At 36.7% G+C, this 23,806-nt stretch overlaps 1 protein-coding gene and 1 long non-coding RNA gene across 2 annotated transcripts in view; one reads left to right on the top strand and one right to left on the bottom strand.

Moving 5' to 3' along the window:
* The first annotated feature begins 1,105 nt into the window (after nucleotides 1-1,105).
* Nucleotides 1,106-11,146, top strand: LOC116513424. Its single transcript, XR_004255983.1, has 2 exons — nucleotides 1,106-1,571; nucleotides 10,804-11,146. It is a non-coding gene; the product is annotated as an uncharacterized LOC116513424 (long non-coding RNA).
* CLGN (calmegin) overlaps nucleotides 1,586-23,806 on the bottom strand; it is a 36,385-nt gene continuing 14,164 nt past the window's right edge. The window contains exons 4-15 of the mRNA XM_032224490.1: nucleotides 21,188-21,246; nucleotides 18,332-18,473; nucleotides 17,071-17,152; nucleotides 14,799-14,991; nucleotides 11,404-11,593; nucleotides 10,846-10,959; nucleotides 9,585-9,741; nucleotides 7,469-7,684; nucleotides 5,916-6,035; nucleotides 5,605-5,731; nucleotides 4,485-4,576; nucleotides 1,586-2,673 (exon numbers count right to left, since the gene is read on the bottom strand). Coding sequence (XP_032080381.1) covers nucleotides 2,593-2,673; nucleotides 4,485-4,576; nucleotides 5,605-5,731; nucleotides 5,916-6,035; nucleotides 7,469-7,684; nucleotides 9,585-9,741; nucleotides 10,846-10,959; nucleotides 11,404-11,593; nucleotides 14,799-14,991; nucleotides 17,071-17,152; nucleotides 18,332-18,473; nucleotides 21,188-21,246 — 1,573 coding nt within the window. The 3' untranslated portion in view covers nucleotides 1,586-2,592. The remainder of the gene's footprint in view (nucleotides 2,674-4,484; nucleotides 4,577-5,604; nucleotides 5,732-5,915; nucleotides 6,036-7,468; nucleotides 7,685-9,584; nucleotides 9,742-10,845; nucleotides 10,960-11,403; nucleotides 11,594-14,798; nucleotides 14,992-17,070; nucleotides 17,153-18,331; nucleotides 18,474-21,187; nucleotides 21,247-23,806) is intronic.

Genomic DNA, 23,806 nt, shown 5'->3' with positions numbered 1-23,806 from the left:
AGTGCATTTTGGTCACTGTTCACATTTATGACGTATTGCCAAGCGGCCTGTAATCGTGAAGATTACAAAGGGAGGGAACCAGAGATGGTATTCATCAGGTTCTGACCAGTTCTGGAGAACTGGTAGCGGAAATTTTGAGTAGTTTGGAGAACCCGTAAATACCATCTCTGTCTTGCCCCACTCCCATCTATTCTCTGCCTCCCAAGTCCTAGCTGATTGGGAGGAAAAGGGGATTTTGCAGTAACCTTTCCCTGGAGTGGGGAGGGAATGGAGATTTTACAGCTTCCTTCCCCTGCCACGCCCACCAAGCCGCACCCAAACCATGCCACGCCCACCAAACCATGCCTGCAGAGCTGGTAGTAAAAATTTTGGAATCCCACCACTGGAGGGAACGTTGGATATGAGATCAGTTTCCCCAGCATGCCAAGAGATTTCCCCTCCCACTTACGCAGGAAATTTCACAGGCTCAAGTAACAGACCTCAAATTTGGCAAAAATGCTAGGAAACACCAGCATTCTAAACCTTTCATAATGAATGTCAGTATTTAAGTGAACACCATCTCCACTTCGCCAAAGGGAAAAACACTAGCAAATGCCAGCATTCTGAGCCTCCCAGAACGGTGTTTGCTAGCATTTTCACCAGATTTGAGGTCCATTCTTTAGTGTGCTAAGGGATTTTCCACTAAAGGGTAGGGACAGGGCATCTGGGTGTGGTAGCATTCGGCTTAAGGACCACAACTGAGAGAGCTGGGATTGTGATTGTTGAACAAAGCTGTCACATGGCATCTCGCTTAACATGTGCTTTGCTCAACAACCATGATTTTGGGCTCAATTGTGGTTGTAAGTGGAGGACTATACACTTCGTGCCATACTGTATTTGCTTTAAATATTTGGACCTTGAAGCAACAGCACAGCACACAATAACATATGTGTATCCACATCCAAACGCAACAGTCGTTAGTAAGCTGTATATTTAGATTGCTGGTGAAATATGATTAAGAATCTAAATAATTTAAGGACAGCATGATTAAATATGCATAATTTAATGATACTGCAAAATATGCAGAATTGGAATGCAGTGGTAAGAGATGGAACAATAGAAATCTAAATGTAAGAACATTACATTTATTCCAAACATTGTGCTCAGAAAAAATAGTATGTTTTATTGTGGTATACTATCTCCATTTTGATTGCTAAAATCGTTAATTTATTTTAAATAATTGCTGGAAAGCTGGGATCATTTTTTTTCAATGTGGCAATGTTATAAAATTCAAGCATTCTGAAAAATGACTCATGCTAGTTTGAAGGAAATTTTGCAAGCTGAATTCCCATTTCATTCTACAATATTTTTACAGGTGGAACTGGTATTTCTGTTACAAAGTGATGCTTTCTTAAAGTGTGACATCACGTGATAAAACCTAGCAATGACAATAAGGACTATGTGGGTCATTGATGAAGGACCTCATGTGAACATGACTTCTGACTTCCTTCAGCTTCTCTTTTGACTTTGCTGGCAGGGAATGTTGGAAATTGTGATATGCCCATGGCTCACACCTTCATTTAAATGTCCAGGTATAAAATAATCCTGTTCTACAATAAAGAGCCTTGAGACAAAATAGCTTTTTAAAATAAAAATGTGTTAGTGGGCTCCCGAAGATAAGAGATCCATTTGCTCAAGGTAACCCAGAAGTGAAACTTCTGCAGAAAATGTGCAATCAATTTCTGGAAACTCTAATGCTGTTTTAGTGATTTTCCATTTTGCAATACAATACATGCTGAATGTTGACAATTCTGAATATATAGCAGAAAATTAAATGTTAATATTATTAGAAATAGTTTATTTTTTAAAATGTGATTCCAATAATACACACATAAATAGCTTCAAGTTAAATAATAGGTTATATTAAAGATTTTTATTTAGGAATCAATATAATTTAGGAAGTAAATTGTACATGGATTATGCCAATCTGGCTTGAAACATAAAACTATAAAAGCATGAAAATTTTCATGTACACCAGTTACGTAAACACAGTTAATGTTTTTCTATTTAAATGTAAATCATGTTTTATTTAAAATTAATAACAATGAAGTACTTTGTAAAACAAAAAGCAGCAACTATAACAAACATTAAACACACATTACAACAAAATGTAAGTAAATATTAGTTTTCAAAAATGTAATCAACAGCCAAACACAGTTATTGCATTCAGCTCAAAATATCAAAGTAATTTTATCATCTTTCAAAATTTTAACTCTAAAGCTTAAAAATAATATATCCTCTCTAGAGCTAGGGGAAAAAACATTAAGTGTTTAAAGAATAATTTGAAGCCAAACTTCAAAGAATATTTATAATAAATCAAGCCTATTACCATTTAAAAAAATATTCTATGAAGTAAAGAACCAGATAACAATTAGGAATGTTTCTTCAAAAAGAAAATGAAAAACCTGACAAGATGAAGAAGGTCTGGAAAATAGAACTTAAAATAAAAACTGAGCTCAGTCTTTGTTTAAGAGTTAATAATCTCCACTGCCTACGCCAGTGTTAAAACAGTATGAGTGTAACTAGAAACAAATAATACTAGATGGAAGTGTGTTAGTCTTTTCGAACTCTTCGTTTACGTACTGATTTTGCAGGTCCATCAACAGACCCAGTGCTTTCATCTGCTTCTCTCATCTGGGGGGGGGGGGGGGAACGAAAATATGCATGAGAATTGTCAAAATAAGTTATGATCCACTATTATTCATCTTGATTACAACTAAATATTAAGTTTACTTTTGAAAATATTTTTAAATATTAATGTTTTTATTTCTTAGAGCATTAAGAAAATCAATAATTTGCATTTACAAATATGGCTTGCTTATAATTCTTTTTAAGCATTATAACTTGTATTACTTATAGAAAGAAGGGAAAAACTGAAGTGTAGGATACTTACTGAATCTAACATATTTAAATCAATAATTCTTTCCATATTGACTTAAAAGTATCTGCTTTCTAGTGTATATAGATCCCAATTCACTAGAACTCTAGTATCTCAGGAAACAATTATGTCAGTAAGAAAGTTATGGAATGGAATGTCAAATAAAAAGAGCTGATCCTTTTTCCCATGCTAAATTGACTTTATGGGAAACCCAACTTAAAAAAATTGGGAAAAGATGATGATATGGAAAAGTTGGATGGAAACAGGTATTTGGATCAATTAATAGATGATAATGAATTTTTAACATATGCCTTATTACAAGAAATATGATATATCAGATGTAACCTAATGACAATGTTTACATATTTGCAGTTACACTTGTTAACAACATTGTTAGCATTTTCATCTGAGATACTAGAACAAGTGATTAAATCTTTCAACATATCTATCTATCTATCTATCTATCTATCTATCTATCTATCTATCTATCTATCTATTTATCTATCTATTTGTTATAAATAAATCAAATTGCTATATATTTGGTAAGAAATGAGTGGAATAAAGAATTAGATTTATGCAATTATATATTGCATAAATAATGGGAGAATATCTTAACCTACAGCAACAGTGCCAACAGTATCTTTAATTATGGCATACAACAAAAATATATAGAATTTATTGCACTTCCTTACATCTGAACCAAAAAAAATTGTCTAAGACAGCATAATAAAATAATGCTTCCTTACTGTATAAATCCAATATATATATGGCTCTGTGTGTGTGTATGTTCCAGCATAACTCTGGAACACCTTGAGCAATTTCAACCAAACTTGGTACACGGATTACCTACTCTCTGGAAAGAAATACTGTGGTGGTAAGACACCCCAAACACCCCTCGGGGTGTGTGTTAAGATACAGCCTGTTGTGCCTTAAAATGGCTTCTATTGTACTGCTTTAAAATGTCTTCTACTGTACAGCGCTGTGGAGTTGCCATGGTAATGGCTTCACAGTACTGCCCAAGGGAGCTCCCGCTGGTAAGGGGGGAAATCCAACATTACAGATTGTGTTGAGGTTCATGGAAGGAGGGTTGGGATAAATAAATACCAGCACAGCACCGGGCTATCAGCTAGTGTCCTATACTTAGCAAGTTTTGGGAGAATGTAATGGACTATACAAACATGACTGTCAAAAGCTAAAATTTTCAGAGATCTATGGTACTGGGAATTTGATAACTGGATTCTGACAACTATATACCTAGCACTTGGATTTTGGCAACATAAATGGATTCTTCATGTCCTTACTATGGATGAAAAACTAATATTGCAATATATGAAAATAAATGTATGGCTCCATTCACTCAATGGTTTTGAAGACCTCACTCTGCTTATAACGTATGAGCAGATTGCCTACAGACCTAAATTTAGTATGGACAGCTATAATGAAATATGAAAATCAGGAGTGTTTTTCTAGATCTACATATTTCTGCTTTCAATTTATTCTATATGTACCTTAAAGAGACTTGGCAGAACTAAAACTTTTTACATTCAGTAATTCTAGAAAGTCTCACCTCATCCTCTTCTGAATGAGATTTATTATCATCCTCCTCTTGACTTCTTTCAGCGGTGTCATTTTCTTCTTCATAATCATCATCTTCACCACCTTCAAATTCCAAGGGACCATCAGTATTAAATATAATACAGTAAAGATAAAAAATAACAAGGACACATAGATTGTCTGATAAATAACTCCAGAATATATTCTCAGGCCAGTTTGGTACAGTGGGTACAGAGTATATATAATACTAGGCTACAAACGAAGAATGTGAGTTCTAGTTCCACCTTAGATGCAAAACCATCCAACCACCTTAGGTCAATCACTCTTTACAAGCCCTAGAAAAGAGGCAATGGCAAACTACTTCCAAAATCCTGCCAAGAAAACTGCAAGTACTTGTATAGGCAGTTTCATGGTCAACTCTGAGCTGAGGGCACACACACACAAATATGAATCTTTAAGGTATATATTGTAATAAAGTCTGTCAGCTAGCAAATCACATAATTATTTGATCTCACATTCATATTAATCAAATTTTGTAACTAGTCTCTCAATCAACTTTTCTGTCATTTCACATTTGGGTTGTAATGAAACTTGGAAGTAATCTGAAATGGCTATTTATAGGATGAATAGGGCAAATTGAGTGCATTTCTACCCCTCCTTTTATAATGCTGATGACATTATAATGACTGTGGATAGGACCAGTCCTTCCCTTTCCCTCTCATTATGCTTCCTCCTGCCAAAGAACACTTGGAGATTTGTTTTACTTTTTTTCCCTTGTTTTATACTTCTACCTAGAAAAAACATATTTTGGTCCATATTCAGAGTAGCTCCACATTATTTCATATACAGGCCAGAACACCTATTCCAGATTGAATGCATAGAGTAGTTCATATACAGAATACTTTTAAATCACAACATGTGAAATGAAGTAGTGCCTTCCAGCTATGTAGGGATTACAGATTTTACTGAGGAACTCTGATGTGTATAATGATAAGGTGATATAGAATGTATATAATACTGTAAGTACAGAATATTTAACAATGGTTTTCCAGATTGGAATATGTTTCAAATGTCAGCAACTAATGTAAACTAGTTTATCACAGTTTCAAAAAAATATTGTCAAAACCTCTTACCTCCTTCATCAATATTTTCATTTGTTTTTTTAATTTCATCCTTTTCTGATATCTCTTGTTCTAATTCTCCTTTTGTAATTGGCTTAGCTAAATCAGTTTTTTTGTAGTCTATATCGTCATCCATTTTCTAAAATAGAAGGATTAATTATGTCTGGTATTCAGACTTAATATTTTCAAAACATTACAAAACAATTGAATGTCTCGTGCTTGCCAATTTCCTTTCCTTCTTTCTCCCACTACAACATATTTTGAACCAAGAACAGATCAAGCAAATTATTGATTTTTATAGTAGATATAATGAAATAGTGTACCTTGGATGGCCAGCAGAATAATATGCCCATTCCTATTGGTAGTGCCAGTGTTAAGATATAAATAATCCAAAGCCATGGGCGTTCTTCTGCAGCAGTCACCAACTGGCTAAACATACCAGGCTGAAAAAGCAAAGGGCGTGCACTTATTTGAGAGCTCAAGCTTCATGGAATTTTCTTTTAAGACATTATGTTTTTCAAAAATGTTGATCAATTCATGAGCTATATCAATTATGACCAAGAGTGGTTAATATGAAAGAAACCTCTGAACATAAAGAAGCCACTATATTAATTATGCTGTATCTCAAATCAATAACAAAAATTGATCACATATCTGAAGAAAGAATATAGTGATTTGCTTCATGAAATGAGAATGATAGTGATTAAGTAACTAATATTTAAAAATAGTTTTGTTCTCAAACAGATTTTATCATAATCCAAGAATCGATAATATAATGTTGTATTTTCTATACTAAGAATTCCTCTCTATTACATTTTTTCTATATTCTTTAACCAAGTGTTATCCATTCTTCTCATGCTAAAATCAAGCTACAAAATATGCTAAGAAACGACAGTCTACCTGTTACAAACATTCTTATGAAATGTCTCCCAAAGTCATCCATTGGCATGAAGTCAGTTATATATTTAAAACTGACACATACATACATACACATGGCAGCTGTATCTAAAGAGCTTTTGCACATAAATATCTTGTGCACCAATTGCAGCCATTTCTTGGTTGAGAAGTCATGTTCATAATTACTCATGTTATAGTTCCCATTCAGTTTATAGTAGCAGATTTTACATAAGTGTCAAACTCGATTTCCTTGAGGACCACATTAAGGTTGTGTTTGACCTCGGAGAGCAGGGGTCGGTATGGTATGGCCGGGGGTTAGCATGACCAGCTAGAAATCACTTGAGTCGGGGGCACCTGTGGTGGTCACGTGCTAAGGCAGGACTTCCCTCAGACCCTCACTCCCTTATTATAATCTTCCGCCCTTCCTTCCCTCTTCATTCTCCTTTCTTCTTCCTTCCCCTCTTTCCTTATTTTTCCTTCCTTGTTGTCTTCCCACCATTCCTACTTTTTCTTTGTCTTTCCTCTTTCCCTTTCTCCTTTCCTATCCCTTCTTCCACGCTCAAATGCAAAAGGGGAAACATTTCTCTTTTATTTTGTTTTGAGTTTGTTTTGCAAGCCCAGGGAAAACAGAGCTTGGAAGTTGCACAAGTCTCAGTAAATTTGTTTACTACGTTAAAGAAATTTAATGGCATTTCAAGTGCCTTAATTGTGTAAAAGTAAACAAAGCATAGAAGCAAGGTTTTTATAATCAAACTCAATGTATTTCTAAATATTTCTCATCCATGGGCAATCAATGATTAATTAGGAAATGGTTATTAGTAAATGCATATAAAACATTGAGCATAATCAACATAAAGAATAACATAATAAACATATTAAAATTAAATGTCATTGGAATTTTGAAATGTTATGCATTTCAGGGATATTTTTTTTTGCAGCAACCGTATGTATTTGAGACAAAAATATAATAAATTCTTACTTCATTGGCACTTGCAATTAATTTTTTAAAGCCCCAGCCATCTGCTGCCCATCGATCAGCAACTTCTTTGTCTGAACAGATTATGAAGTTATCAAAGTAAATATTTGATGTCATAGACCAGAGTTCTAAACCCATAGCATCAACAGTAGTCATCTGAAAAGGATGAGCATCTTCAAAATAATCAGGATTAGGGATTTTCTGAGGACTCCATATACCCTGAAAGAGAAAAATAGTAGAATTCCTATGAAAGAAGATAAACAATTAATAACCTAATATGACAGACAGAAGGTTGGCAACTGTTCAAAATATGAAGCTTCCTATTATTTTAGAGCAAATACAAGAGATACAGATAAAACAAAATATTTTTACATAACCCAACCTCTGGTTCCCATTGACAGATTCATTCCCTAGTATTTTATGCATTGGAAAACAGAGCTTAGTGAATCAATTTAAATAATAAAATATTAACCTGTCTCCAAATTGTATTTGTGGCACAGTATTAATACATTATTTCCCTGTATATTTAGTCCTTTTTTCCTTTATGGCATAAGTAAGGGGATCAAACTCAGGTGCTTAAATCTGGCCCATAAGGCAGGCCTGGAAATAGCAAAGGATCGGCCAATGGTGCCTTTGCTAGCGAAAAGAACAAATGTGGGGGTTCCCATACCCTGTTTTCACTCTGGATGTCCTCCTGCAGCACTTTGCACTTTTCGACCAAAACGGGGTGCTGAGGGCGTGCCTGGACCTCCTCTGGCAGCCCCATTTTAGACGGCAAAGTGCTGCAGGAGGCGTCCATCTTGCCCCACCACCGGCCAGCCCATGGGGGAGAACTACAGTGCTGATCTGGCCCTCAAAGTAATCCAGTTTGACACCCCTGGCACAAGCAAACCATGCAGTATAATTAACCACAGCACAAATTCCTAAACTTGATGAAATTGAAAACAATGGTTTATTAGAATTTTTCCCATGATTTTTTTGCACAGCAAAAGAAAGAATAAAGGAAATGAGATACAATCAAAAAATAAGTTGAGGTTTGTTCATCCAAACAAGGCCACTGTCAATTAGTTTAATGATAAGAAATTAATGATAAGAAGAAATATCTCACTGATATAGATAGCTACTTGTTAAAGTTTTCTGATTTCTATATTTCATCTGAAGCAATAGTGTAATTCATATATCATGGTTTAGGATCCTTTAAAGCAGTGGGTACCAATTTCCATTGTGTTGGAAATGTCAAAAATAAAATTAAATAAACTAGATTTTATAATAATGGGACATTGTGAGATTTTGATTAACCAATTCTCTAGAATATACAGTAATGCCTCTTGTGTTTTCAAATAAGTCTGTACTGATCAGATACTTACACAGATTCCATAACAATTCTTGGAAAACCGCATAAGGGGCAGTAAGAATCCGAAGCAGTGCACTAATGACAAACTATGTTTAGTGAGATAAGAATGGTGTCTATTGTAACGGCAGGCATTTATTCAGTTGTGAAAGCATAGAATACCTAAAGGTAAAGGTTCCCTTTGCACATATGTGCTAGTTGTTCCAGACTCTAAGGAATGGTGCTCATCTCCGTTTTAAAGCTGAAGAGCCAGCGCTGTCCAAAGACATCTCCGTGGTCATGTGGCCAGCATGACTAAAAGCTGAAGGCGCACAGAATACTGTTACCTTCCCACAAAAGGTGGTTCCTATTTTTCTACTTGCATTTTTACATGCTTTCAAACTGCTAGGTTGGCAGAAGCTGAGACAAGTAACGGGAGCTCACCCCGTTACGCAGCACTAGGGATTCGAACTACCGACAAGCTCAGCGTCTTACCCACTGAGCATAGAATAAATTACCTTAAAAGAGGGCATGGCTGATTAGACATTGGTACAGGAATACAATCTGTTGCAAATATCATATGTATAAAATTGACATCAATCCACAAATAGAATCTAATCTAACCAGTATACCTGTGTTTGAACTTGGCCATTTTAACTTCTGATTTTTCTACCATGCACTGATGACGTGAGATCCAGCATTTTAGTAATGAAACAATTAAAGCAGTCCATTATAATCCCCAACAAAATATATAGTAATCAACAGAATATATAACAATTGTTGCTATACCTGATAGTTAGGATTTTCTATCATTGGCGGCTTCCATTTTCCTTTATAGTTTGGATTGTTCATCATGGGGCGTACCCATACCCCACAACCAGGTGCAGCTTCACATTTTGGATTAGGAATTTGTGGAGCTTCCCACACCCCATCCATTTCTTCATCCCTGTAAAAAAGATAAATGTATCCATTCAACAAAAATTGTTTTTAAAAAGGACAGAAATAAGAAAATATGCCTTCTTCCCATTTGTTTAAATAGCTGAAGACAAAACTCAAAAGATAATAAAAAAGGTAAAGATAAAGGTTTTCCTGTCTAGTAGTGTTCAACTCTAATTTGGGCCGTGCTCATCTCTATTTCTTAGCCTAGGGAGCCAGCATTATTCAAAGATATTTCTGTGGTCATGTGGCCAGCATGATTATACACCAAGGGGCATGGAACGCTGTCACCTTCCCTACAAAGTAATGCCTATTTATCTATTTCCATTTGCATGCTTTTGAACTGCTAGATAGGCAGCTTAAAATACAATAATAACAGATAAACTGTCAGTTTCCTCTGGGTTGACATCTTGCACTTAGACTCTTGCATCTTGCTAGCATTTTAGTGTTTTCACTTATTCATTAGGGCAACATATTGAAAGAGACAATGCATATATTTTTCTCATCACTTAAGATTTTTACTTCAGTGAAATGTACAGTGCAATTATTAAATGTTTCAATTATATGTGATCTATGAATCAACAGATCAAATGCTACAGATATGTGTTTAAAATCCAATCCTTGATAGATCAGTTAAAATTATTTCTAATTAGCATATAGTCACATTATCATTTTAAGAAAGCTTGAAATCTCCATTTTTAATCCAATATTTTCTAGTTGATTTTAGAATCCTGCTTGAGATTTCAAGTGGAATTATGTTTGACATTAAAGTTTGGAGGAATATGCTAGCTTTTCTAGAGTATTGCTTTCTGCCCATAAAATTAGGAAAAGAACACTTCAAGTAAATAAATAAAGGCTTAACGTTGTCTAATACACAATGCTGTTTATTTGACTTATTAATTTTCACACTTTAAAAGATTCAATTTTAAGTTTCTGAACTAAGTAATCAGTTTTTTCATATTTAAATACAATATAAAACAATAAAAGCCAGACAATAGAGCAAAAGATCAACACAATTTAAAATCTTACAGAACCATAAATAAAAGTGTATCTTCAATCTAATCTGTTACAGGAATCAGAGTCTGGTAATTTCCAGAATGAGAGACGTACTTACCAATCTTCTGGTTTTTCTGCATTTGGATCTGGAATGTATTCAGGTTCATTATCAAGCCATCCTTCGGGTTTAACAGCATCGGAATCTTCTATTTTTGGAGACTCGTCTTCATTCCTTAAAATTACAAACCAATTTTATCACAAAACACATAAAGGAGTATTACTATTATGAGTACATTTGTTCCTTCAGATGTATTTTTAGATGTTTTTCTATATTTGTATAATAATATTTTATTTATTCCAAATCCTTTTATTGTAGAAGTGAATCAAATATACCAATATTAAACTGCAAATCTTTGCATGTGGACGAACACTTATTGAAGACTGTTAATCTAGGCTTTCTTTATTTTGCTAAAAAGCACTAAGTGAAAGCTTTGGTTGACCAATGATGATAACTAGAGAATACTATTTGTGAGCATAACTGCTGATGATTATGGCATTTAGAATATTGTGGTAAGTAAGTAGGTAGGTAGAAAGGTTAAAAATCCACTTATATGTAAATTAGAGACAGCAGAAAAACATCAAAGGGGGGGAGGGAGGAGTTATGTATTCTCTTTACCAGTCGTCTGGCTTTACAGCATCAGGATCAGGTATCTTAGCTCGCTCATCCCAGTCTTCAGGTTTCTTATCATTAGGATCTTCTATCTCTTTTGGTGGATTTACAGGTGGAATCACATCTTCTAGGAGATTTCCCTTGCTGACAACTGCTTGGTCAATTAATACTTCAAAAGTGTTATCAGGTTTCAGCACTAAAATATAATAAGTTTTATTGAGCATATAGCCTGAATATTTATTTAGAAAGATTCATTGTAATAGGAATATATTTCCAAATGAATTTGCTTAAAACAAATTTAATCTGAAATCTTGCCTTATAGCTTATATGTGATTATAAAAATTTATTTATTTATTAATTATAATTTGTCAAACAAAAACAGGAATAATATAAAAATACAATGACAGGGACGATAGGCATGTTAGTGCGCTTATGCACGCCTCCTCTACGGATCTCTTAAGCATGAAGTGAAGTCCACAGAAGTCAATTTGTGACTATAACTGTGACAGTTTGTAGCTGAGACAACTGAATAAGGTAAAACACTCTAGACTGTGACAACTCTATTATAAAAATCATATTTTTTACAAATTTAGAATGATTTACATTGAGTTTAAAGCGGCTGTTTGCACACTTATTATTGCAACTAAAACAGAAAAAATCATTTACACGTAAAACATTACTACATACAATTTTGTGATGCAATATCTAAGTCTGACCGAAAGTGATGCAGTTCCAACTTATCCAAATCAAGAATTTTGAGCCTAGTAGCATAGGGAATTCTATTATGTACAGAAGAGTGCAAAACTTTTCTCGTAAAATACTTCTGAACCCACTCGATTGTACTAATGTCAGATATATGGTAGGGATTCCAAACAGTTGAACAGTAGTCGAAAGTTGGTCTAGCATAAGTTTTATAAGATCTAGTTAACAATACGTTTCCAGAAAAGAAGCTTCGTAGAATTAAGTTTACAACTCTTAATGCTTTTTTAGCAACAATGTTACAGTGAACTTTGGAGCATATTGTCAGAGATAAGTACATCTAGCTCCTTAACAAAGTGAGGGTCGTCTGCTAGATCAATACCTCCTAGCTTATACTTGTTATTCTGATTACATTTACCAATATGTAAGACAGAGCATTTATTAATCAAAATTTGAAATTGCCAGATGGATGACCATTCAGACACATAGTCAAAATCACTTTGCAAAACAACAGAATTATTTGTAATATTAAATAATTTTATGTCATTGGCAAAAAGGACACAATTGCTTTTAACTTGATCACATAAATTGTGGAGATAGAGCAAGAAAAGTGTGGGACCTAAAACACTGCCTTGAGGAACACCACTGCTAACTGTTGAAGGATTAGACAGCAAGTTTCCTATTTTGACTTTCTGCAGTCTATTAGACAAGAACGCAGCAATCCATGTGTGCAAAGGTCCAGAAATGCCATAAGAATTTAATTTCAACAGCAGCTTATCATATACTACTGTATCAAAAGCCTTACAAAAATCTATGTAAATTGCATCTACACCTTTACCTTGATCAAGACATGTAGTCCAGATATTTTTACAGTGCAAAAGTTGTAAATTACAGGATGAGTTTTTCCTAAAGCTAAACTGTTTGTCGGACAACAAGTTATCCAAGACATTGTTTCTCAATGGTGAACAAAGGATTGGTTTATGATTGATTCTATAACCTTTCATGTAACACAACACAAAGAAATTGGTCTATAATTTTCAACTGAACTAGGGTCACCATTTTTAAAGATTGGTATAACTATAGCTGATGACCACAGATCAGGCAGTGAACTAATTCAAAACGATACTTCAAAAATTGTACACAAAGGATCAGCTAAGACAGTAGCAAGCTTTTTCAAGAAAAAAGCACATGATCCATCTGGACCTGTGGATATTTGTATTAAATAATAAATTTTCATTTCAAAACTGCCATCTTTGTTCTTTTAAAATATATTGCTTTAAGTTTTATTATACTTCAAAATCAATATCATGCAGTACATTTTTATCCCTATTTATTCAGAAATTATAACATTATGTCAGTGCAGCTTATTGTATATGAAGAATTCTTAGGACTCTATTTTATTTTAAAAGGCAAACAAATTCATATACTAAATAGATATAATCCTCAAAACTTCTTTCTATTAAATTGTCATCTTGTATGATAAAATGCAAAGACATGATTTTTGGTTAATATCAGAATGCACCTAGGACAGGGGTCAGAAAACTGTGGCTCTGGAGCCGCATGTGGCTCTTTCCTTCCTCTGCTGAGACTCCGTCACTGGTTGGCGCCACAATTTTGAGATGAGCTTTCGGGGGGGGGGAGGGGAGAGAGAAGCACAATGCGCCAGGTGGAGACTCTATGGCAAGGGGTTTTCCAGTTGTCTCCACAATTGATAGGGCTTTCAGTTATGACAGGTAGAGGAAAAAGTACGCTACGCTAGGAGGAGACTCTATGGTGGGGGAACTGAACTTCCAGTCAGCTCCAGAATGGAACAGGGGGCTTCCAGTTAGAACCTTTGTGGCTCCCAGTGTTTTCTATGGGAAACAGGTCCAAATGGCTCTTTGAGTGTTTAAGTTTGCTGATCCCTGACCTAGGATAAGCTTCAATTCACTTTAAAGTAATCTTAATTGTCCTATACAACAACATCATTTAATTTGAGGGGAACAATAAAACATGATTAATGCTGGCAAGTAAACAACTATTATTTTCCTAAAGATTTTTACCAACTTGAAACATAATTGAGAATTATGGGAGTTGTAATGTAACAAATCTGTAAGGCATCAGATTGAATAAACCAATGCTTTAGATTTTATGCCATATAAAAACCCTAATTACGAAACAAATTTAAGTAGAATTGTAGGCTTCTGGCACTCTGAATCGTAACATCCTTTTATTTACAAAATTCCAATACCTATGAGTTCTGTCAAGAGAACATGAGTCCCACTGCTTTCATTAGTAACTCTAAGAAAACATATCTTCAAGTATAATAATTCCTTTAATTTTCATTATAAAACTGAGGTAAGGAAGCATCTAAAGTTCCCAGTTGTCAGTTGCTTTCCTTTATGCATACAGTACCTGCTTCTATATAGTATTAAGTATAAAAAAGGCAAATGATACTGTTGAACAAAGAGTTCTATTTCCTTTAGGTTTTCTCTGAAGTCTTTGTCCTATTCTTCAAACATTTACTGGACAGTAATATTAAACTGTTACCACAGAAACTGAGTTTCCCAGAATGACTGAAAGAAAAATAATATTTCTTTAAAATGCAGAACATATTCATGTGTTTTAAATATATGCTTGTAAGTATAATAAGTTATAAATATAAGTTAGTAAGTATTTCCACCCTAGCTTATTTTTCTAAATTTAAAAATGCAAAAAAATACCAAGGGTATATAGATGGGTCTTCCTGTCAGTATAAATTTTTTTCAGATCTACATCAGGTCGCTTGGCATGCTTTTCCTCATAATCCCCAGTCTTAGGATGTTTATGTCTGAAGATAAAATGTAGTTTATAGTCTTCTCCACATTTATCTGGCCCAAACATAATTGTGTATGATGTTTTATCATAGAAATATTCCTGTAGGATAAAAATGAACACAATATTTTGTTTGTAAGAAAAATATTCTGCAACAAAAAACATTGGCACTAATTAGAGCTTGATATCTACTTATTTTAAATGACATTTTAAAAAATTTTTTTAGAAATTAGTAGCATTTCTTTACTTGTGATTCATAACAAAAAATGGAAAAGACAATATATAATTGATAATTAAGGTTCAGAATGAGACCTAAAAAGATAATTATTTGACTTTCTGTGCTTGCAGTTGTATAGGAATTTCCTATTGCTAACCTCCTCCTTCCAAAAATAAGACTCTTGCAAGGAAAAAGTGGCTGAAAAACAGCCAAATGTATATAGCAGCAAGCAGAAAATAATACTTCGATCTGGTTCTAGAGATTTAAATCTAACCTTCCAATGAAGGCTTCCAAGGCTCATTGTGTGAGCATAAGTCATTCAAAAATGAATAAAACAACACCAAGGTTCTAGTGGGGGAAGAAACTGGTAAAACTAAGACTGAGTCTGAAAATGGGTTGGGTCAGAGAACATAAGCTACAGAAAATTAAATTTCCCCCAGTGCCTCCATTCAAAGAGGGAAGTTGGCCAACATCTTGGAAGGTTGGTGAATGCTTCATTCTCAGTCCGCTTCTTAGAAGGGGGTTGGACTAGAAGACCTCCAAGGTCCCTTCCAACTCTGTCTATTCTATTCTATTCTATTCTATTCTACTCTTCCCAGTTCCATGACCCAGAGGAGAACAAATGGAACTCGTTTCAGGCTTCCTAATGCGGCGGTCCCCAACCTTCCCAGCTTTACAAATTGATGAGGGGGGAGAAGGGATGGTTTCATGCAAATGGTGGGCAAGAGAACGTGCTTGCCCACTGCATGTGCAAATGGAGCAGCATGCGTGTGCTCATCTGCCATTTTCACAGCCCAATTCTGAATGGGCCACAGCCCAGGGGTTGGAGACCTATGTCCTAATGCACATATATATTCAGAGATGCCATACAAGTATAGTACATAAACATAGACAAACAACGGGTCATATTAATACCTAGAAAACATAGATGTCTCTACGGCCACCTGTGATAAAATACTGGAAAGAATTTTAGAAGCCATGCTTAACATGCTTTATTTTTCTTGTTATAATTATATGACATATCAACAACGTGGGAATTAATTTATAGATTAATAGATTAAAATTAGAGTTCCTGTATTTTCAAATTCTAACTCAAATTCTACAATAAATGAGCCCAAAAGTAAGACATTTCAGTTAATAACAGATTATTCAAATGTATCTTTGAAGCCCACTCATCTTCAGCCAATGACAATATTTCATCTTAATTATCCTTGTAGAACTGTTATAATAATGACATTGGGATAGGCAAGAACAATTACATAAGCTTAACTTCTTGGGACACAGGTGGGATATGTTAGATTACTATTTTTTATTTTATTGTGATTTTAAAAGGTTTTTATATTCTGAATCTTTTTACATACAATTTCAAACCTACTGATTGGTATCATTTTCAGATCAAATTTAATTTAGTTTTCTATATTCGTATTACAGTTTTATTTTTTCTTACAAACTACTAAGAATATGACTGAAGGATGAGGAAAAAAATAGCCATAAGCAGCAAATATTCTAATTAATGAAATATATCCTGTTTCCCCCAAAATAAGACCTCCCCAGATAATCAGCCCAATTGGGCTTTTGAACGCATGGTCTAAAATAAGCCCTTCCCTGAAAATATTACAATGCAGCAGCAGCCATGAGGTGACCATGCTCGCCGCCTCCTGCACCTCAAAAGTAATAAGACCTTCACAAAAATAAGGCCAAGTGCTGATTTCGGGAGTCAAAAGAAAGTAAGGCCCTGTCTTATTTTCGGGGAAACATGGTATATATCAGGCTAGTGTATGCAGATTTACTAAAAAAATAATGAAAATTGAAGTATGTAAGTTATTTATCATAGCAAGTGGTGCCTATCTATGTATAAATAGTAATAGTAATAAAAACTGATTGCAAGTACTGAAAGTTTGGAAGTTCTCCTTCCAAATACTGCAACATGATGGATCAAATAATCTCTTGCAGTTATTACGTACCAGATCCAAATCGTCACTTTTGGATAGAAGTTTAACATATGCACCACCACAATCAATGCCATCCTGAAAGTTCACTTCATATCTGCATAACAGAAACACATTAATACTCTTTTGCAGATAAATATTAATTAATTTTCTTTAGCTACCAGTTCCCAGTAAGTTCAGGCACTGTGTCATGCAGTTTTTAGCATCAGTTAGTACTGTATATACTCGAGTATAAGCCTAGTTTTTCAGCCCACTTTTTGGGCTGAAAAAAGCCGCCTCGGCTTATACTCGAGTCAGTGAAAAATTTGCCCGAAATGGAGGAGAAAAAGGGGCGGGGCCATGCCTCTGGGTGACACTCGTGAATGGCCCAGTGCCCCTGTGAGTTTCCCCTCCCTCTGTGTCAGTTTGCCGCGCAGCGCGCACCGCACCATCCCCCCTCCTCACGTTCTAATGTAATGCAGGGCTGTCTTACGATTCCCCTTCCTCCCCCTCCTGCCGCTCTGCAACGATGTCCCACCTCCTCCTTGTTATGGCAAGCAGCCACATAGCGATGTCCCACCTCCTCTGGTACAGTGATCCAATGATAGGAATCACTGTGCCGTGTGTCATAGGAGGCGGGACATCGCTCCCGCGGCTGCACGGGACATCATCATCACAGCGGGACATCAGCATCATGAGGTGAGTGAAGTATTTCATTGAATACACCGCTAGTTTACTGTTTTTCTTTGAAATAAATATTCAAAAACATTATTGGTATCTATTTTTATTTTTGAAATTTACCGGTAGCTACTGCATTTCCCACCCTAGGCTTATACTCGAGTCAATAACTTTTCCAGTTTTTTGTGGTAAAATTAGGTGCCTCGGCTTATATTCGGGTCGGCCTATACTCGAGTATATACGGTACATGTTTTTCCCTGTGATTGACCTAAAACATTTTAAATTTGTTTTGAACATTTAAAGTTACATATTAATCTTGTACTCTTTTTATGCCAAAAATAATTACAGTGCATTTTGAAAACCAGATGCTAGAAGTGGAGTGGCATTATTAATATTATTATTATGGCTCATTGCACATTAGATGTTTAAACCGGATTTGGCAATTTTATCCACCTACAAAGTTCTTCTCAAGGACCTGATATAGGCAGATGTTGTTGCAGGATATATTATTATTATGGTTGGTTGCACAATCAGTCAGATATTTAGACTGGATTTGGCATATTTATCCACCTATTGAGTGTTGTGGTTAACATTATTTCACAAGTAAATATATACTTACTGAACAATTAGTGGTGTATTATCAAAAAGAAATGGCTTTGTTAACTTAGTCGATATTGCATGATGTTTTGCTACTGATTTTAGTACCAATCCTCTATCACCAGGCACCATATTTTCTTTTAATGGTTCTATTTCCCATCTTCCTAAGTGAGATAATACAGCAAGAGAAAAGCAAAAAAGTGAAATTTTACAAACGCAATTATGAAAAGAAATGTGTCTGTCTGTCTAAAATAAACTCCAATGAATACAAATATCATGTGCCATCAACCCACCAACTAGACAAAGAGCACCTTTCTTCTAAATCATCAAAGCCTTCCAGAATCCAAAAAGGTATAAGATTGATCATAGATCTGCCCATGATTAGGGCCAAAATTCAATGTCTCTTATATTCAAATTAAGTTACATTTGTTCCGAGACAAAAGACAGATCTTGTGTATTATCTCCCACAAGTGCCACACCGTAAGTAAATTTTGTCAAATATTATTGTCATGGCAGCCATGAACCTAGAGCTATTTCAGACATATAACCAAGGGGAGGAAAGATTAAGACTCCCAATACTGCCACCTTAGCAATCAGACTGAAAAGCCTTGGCAGGAATGCCGCAGTATAAGAGCAGTCACCCAATTAGTCCTTCTAGTCCCATGATGGCGAACCTATGGCACGCGTGCCACAGGGGGCAGGCGGAACCATTTGTTAGGGCACGCAAGGCGCTGCCCTGTCAGCTGACTTTGGCCTTCTTTTAAGGCCATTTTTTGCCCCCCCGAGACTTCCTTGAATCCTCTGGAGTGCGAAAAACTGGCCCTATGGACAAACCGGAAGTTTGGGAACGGACTTCTGGTTTGCTCGTAAGGCCATTTTTCGCCCTCCGGCTTCCCTGAAGGCTCTGGAGGGCGAAAAATGGCCCTACAGCCAAACCAGAAATCGTAGGGCCATTTTTCGCCCTCCGGAGCCTTTAGAGAAGCCCTACAAAAAATAGCCCTACAGGTAAAGCAGAAGTAACTTCCAGTTTGTCCGTAGGGCCATTTTTCACGCTCCTCTTTTGGCACACGATCCAAAAAGGATTAGCCACCACTGTTCTAGTCCCAATTTACAAATAAGGAATTGCATTCAGCAATGCCTCTTGATGCCAACATAATCTTACATATGACAAAATTAATCCTTTACCCCCTCAAAACTTGCCTGATCTTAATTTGAAATCTGGATGGGTACATTTATGACAAAGATCCTTTGTTCTCCTCCACCACCCAGGTTTTGAAAATAGAGGCCATATCAACCCTCTCATCCATAATCAAATCATGGATGAGTAAGGTTTTATTATAAACAGACCTGGCATTAAATAGCAGCAATTCTTAGATTCTAAATTACCTGGAACCTCATTCCCCAGTATGAAAAGTGAGAACTGGAAGGGAGAAAATCATACAAAGATGTCAAATCCACTTACCCCCCTAAGTGCATCCCACTCACTCTTTTCTGCCAATTTCTCTTAGCACATCACAACCAAGTATCATTTTCTACTTCTGGAGAAGCAATGTTAGATTTAAAATGACTTTGCAGGGAGCAAAGCCAATGGCTACAGTAGAAAGAGGAGTTGGTGAAAGGATTGGTTCCTCAGAATTTTTCTTCAGAGCAAGTATGGGCTGGGATTATCCACAAGTGCTCCAAACAGAGGTTCCCCATGAGGAAACCATAAAGCAGCAGTCTTCAGTGGGGTTTAGTGCTCTGGGAGTAGGGGGAAAGATCTCACCTAAATCACAGATCAACATCTTTAAAAGAACACTGAGTTCACGTATTTCCTCTCTTAACCACCTTAGAAAACTGCTTGTTAATGGCTTTTTAGAAGTTAAGAAACTTGAGAAAATGCAAGTTTCATTACAGCCAGGTGAATTTCCTTCTATCCTTGATGGACAGTTTCACGCATGTTTAAGAACTTTAAAAAGAAAAAAATGAATTAACAGAAAAAGAGTGATCAGCATGTTGATTTTGTAAAGTTATAAACAGATTAATGAGATAGATGTATTAAAAACTATTTCCTATAGGTTGTTCAACTTTTTAGAAAAATATGTATGAAGATTTTGAAACTAACTCTAAGAAATCCACCCATGGGAAAGTGTTGATTAAAAAAAACACATATAATAAGAGGGAACTTTGAAGGTTGACTAGAGGAAACCAGACAGAGCTAAAGATTACAATTAAAAGGCAGGCAACCTATTAATATAATGCAGCAATATTATTTGACTGTGGAAGAATTCAAGGATATTTGGGGAAAATGCACTAAGAAATGTGTCTTGTTTGGTACTACAAAAATAGGTTTAAAAGAGGCTATAGAAGAGGTGTAGATTTTATTGGACAAAATAGAGACTGGCGCTAATTTCAACATGGATTTCAAAATAGATTATAAAATGCCAGATTACAAGAATGATACGGAAAAATATGTCACACTGGATCTGCAAATGAAATTGGCCAATATCTTACTAATTAAAGGGAACATACATAGGAATAATAATAATAATAAATTAGAAGAGTAACTTGGATAGCTTTCTTATGTTGGAATTACAAAAGAGACATGTTAAACTACAATGAAGGAATTTCTGAGTGGAGACAAAATGCATTGTCAGAAGGAACTGTTTTTGCTTAAACTATCTTCTTGTGAGCCCATAAGTATACCATTATGATAAAATGATTGAGAAAAACCAGGAGAAGTGCTACAAGTACAACCTGCCATGGTGCAATCTGTGTAGAATTTTAATTAACAATACAACAAAGAATATACATGAGAAGTACTACACATTGAAACAAAATATCCAAATGAACTTGCACAAAGCAATAATTTATTAATAATAATAAGTTTATGTCTTACCATCATACTTTGCAATATTTTCATCTGTATCCTCCTTTTTGGTTTGAGATAAAACCCACCTGTTTAAAAAAAACACAACACAATCAGATCATACAAATTCCTGGAGGTTCAGACTGCCACTTGTCACTCATTTAAAATTTGTTCTCACCTATATGTGGGTAAATTTGAAATAACCTAATTCCTAGGTGCTAGAAAAGTTTATATCAATTCAGATTACAACATTGGGGGCAGGGGGAGTAAATGTTTCTCCTTAATACAAAAGATAATCCCTAACAAGTAAAAATTATGAGAATTAAACTGAAATTGTAATCTTATCACTCAATAACTAGTTTTCAGGGATGATTAAAATTATTTATTTCAATGCATAAAACAATACAAACTGCAATATGCATTCATGATAAAATAATAAAAATTAGAAATTATCCACAAGCAACCATTCCAATTAGCTACAGTAGAGGGAGATATAGGTCACTGGTTTCACTTTCCCGGATTGGAACAGACCAATTGCTTTTTAATCGCTTCTATTCTGGAACTGCTTCTATTCAACTCGCAATTAAAAAGAAATAATATAAATCTTAAGAAAGACCGTTGGCTTACCTGAACGGTCGCTCTCTGGGCGCTGCGAGGAGAGTCCAAGCGTGGGTTAACACAGCCTATCTGCCCTTGGACTGAGTAATATTTTCTTGACCACGCCTCCCTTTGCCGCCCTATGATCAGTTTAAAAACGAAGAGACAACCGTATTGTAAGAGTTCATGGTCAACAACAGAGTGATGCATATGGTTGAAAACCCCCTGGGTGGGTTTGGACTCTCCTCGCAGCGCTCAGAGAACGACCGTTCAGGTAAGCCAACGGTCTTTCTCCAGTGCGCTGCTTGGAGAGTCCAAGTGTGGGACATGCCCAAGCTATTGCGTCCCAGGGCGGGCAGAGACTGGAGTCTCCTGAGTCTCAGCAACTCTTTGCAAAATTCTCCTTCCGAAGGAGGCTTTGGCTGAGGCAAAGGTGTCTATTTTGTAGTTCTTTATAAAGGCAGTGGGGGAAGCCCACGTGGCCGCCTGCAGATGTCCAGAATAGATGACTGGGTTGCCCAGGCTGCTGAGGTAGTTGCGTTCCTAGTAGAGTGTGCAGTGACCTTGCGTGGAGCAGTCTTGCCCTGATGTTCATACGCCAGCTTGATACAGGCGCGCAGCCAACGACCTACGGTGTGAGATGAGACCTTGCAGCCCAGTGACCCAGGGAGGAATGATATGAAGAATGCTATGGAATGACGGAATTCCTTAGTTCTCTTTACGTAAATGCAGACAGCACGCCTCACTTCCAACTTATGCCATTCACGCTCCCTAGGGTGAGGAGGACTAGGACAAAAAATAGGCAAAATTATTTCTTGAGCTCTATGGAAATGACTTTAGGGGCAGATGAAGGATCGAGTCTCAATATAACGCTGTCAGTGAGAACCACGCACAGGTCCTCCCTGACGGAGAGAGCCGCCAGCTCGGACACTCTGCGAGCCGACGTGATAGCCACCAGAAAGGCTGTCTTGATGGTCAGATGGCGCAAACTTGTCGTACGAAGGGGTTCGGAGGATCCATCAAGGCCCACAAGACGAAAGGAAAATCCCAGGACGGGTATCAATGGACCGTTGGTGGGCTGATATCCGCCGCGCCCTTCAGAAAACTTTTAATTTGAGGATGCTGACTCAGAGATCGAGACAAACCTTTGGCCAGGATGGTAGATAATGCTGCAACCTGATGCCTGAGTGTACTGGGCGCCAGTCCCTGGTCCTGACCCTCCTGTAGGAAGTCCAGAGTCTGAGGGACTGAAGACGAGAAGTCTACAATGTCTCTCTCTTTGCACCTAGAGGAAAAGGCAGCCCAGGTTGCATCGTATATTCTGGTGGTGGAGGGTCTCCTGGACGCTTGTATTGTTCATATGACCTTGTCAGAGATGTTCTGTTTCTCAGGAGGTCCCCCTCAAGTGTCAGGCGGCTAGTTGTAGCCACTGGGGGTCCGGGTGACTGATGGCCCCCTGGCTGAGGGAGATTTGATCCTGAGGAATTCGACACAGTCTCTGAACGGAGAGACTGACAAGGTCTACGTACCAGGACCTCCTGGGCCAGAATGGTGCCACCAGGAGAACCTCTGCCTGTTCCGTCAGGAGTTTGGCCACCACCTGCGGAATGAGAGGAAGAGGAGGGAATGCGTATAATAATCCTTGGGGCCACCCGCACCTTAGCGCATTTGTCCCCTCTGCCAACGGTGAATGGTAGCGGGCGAAGAATTGTGGTAGTTGTGTGTTGGAATGTGTGGCAAATAGGTCTACTTGCGGTTTGCCAAATCTCCTCACGAGCTGTTGGAACAGATGCGGGTGTAGACGCCACTCTGAGTGATCGATGCGCTGCCGGCTCAGCCAGACTGCTTCCCGATTGCTGGTTCTGGAGATGTGATCTGCTCTGAGAGAGACCAGATGTTGCTCCGCCCACCAGCCCAGAGCCTCTGTCTCGAGGCTGAGTCCCCTGAAATGGGTACTGCCCTGCCTGTTTATGTGGGCTTTCGTTGCCACTGTCTGTCAATAACAGTACATGTCTTCCCTTTATTAGGTGAGCGAAGCATCGCAGAGCAAGT

This window comes from Thamnophis elegans, chromosome 9 (genome assembly GCF_009769535.1).
Source record: "Thamnophis elegans isolate rThaEle1 chromosome 9, rThaEle1.pri, whole genome shotgun sequence".
In the NCBI taxonomy this organism is placed as follows: Eukaryota; Metazoa; Chordata; class Lepidosauria; order Squamata; family Colubridae; genus Thamnophis; species Thamnophis elegans.
The sequence above is the reverse complement of the archived record's forward strand: the minus strand, read 5'-3'. Positions and strand labels throughout refer to the sequence as shown.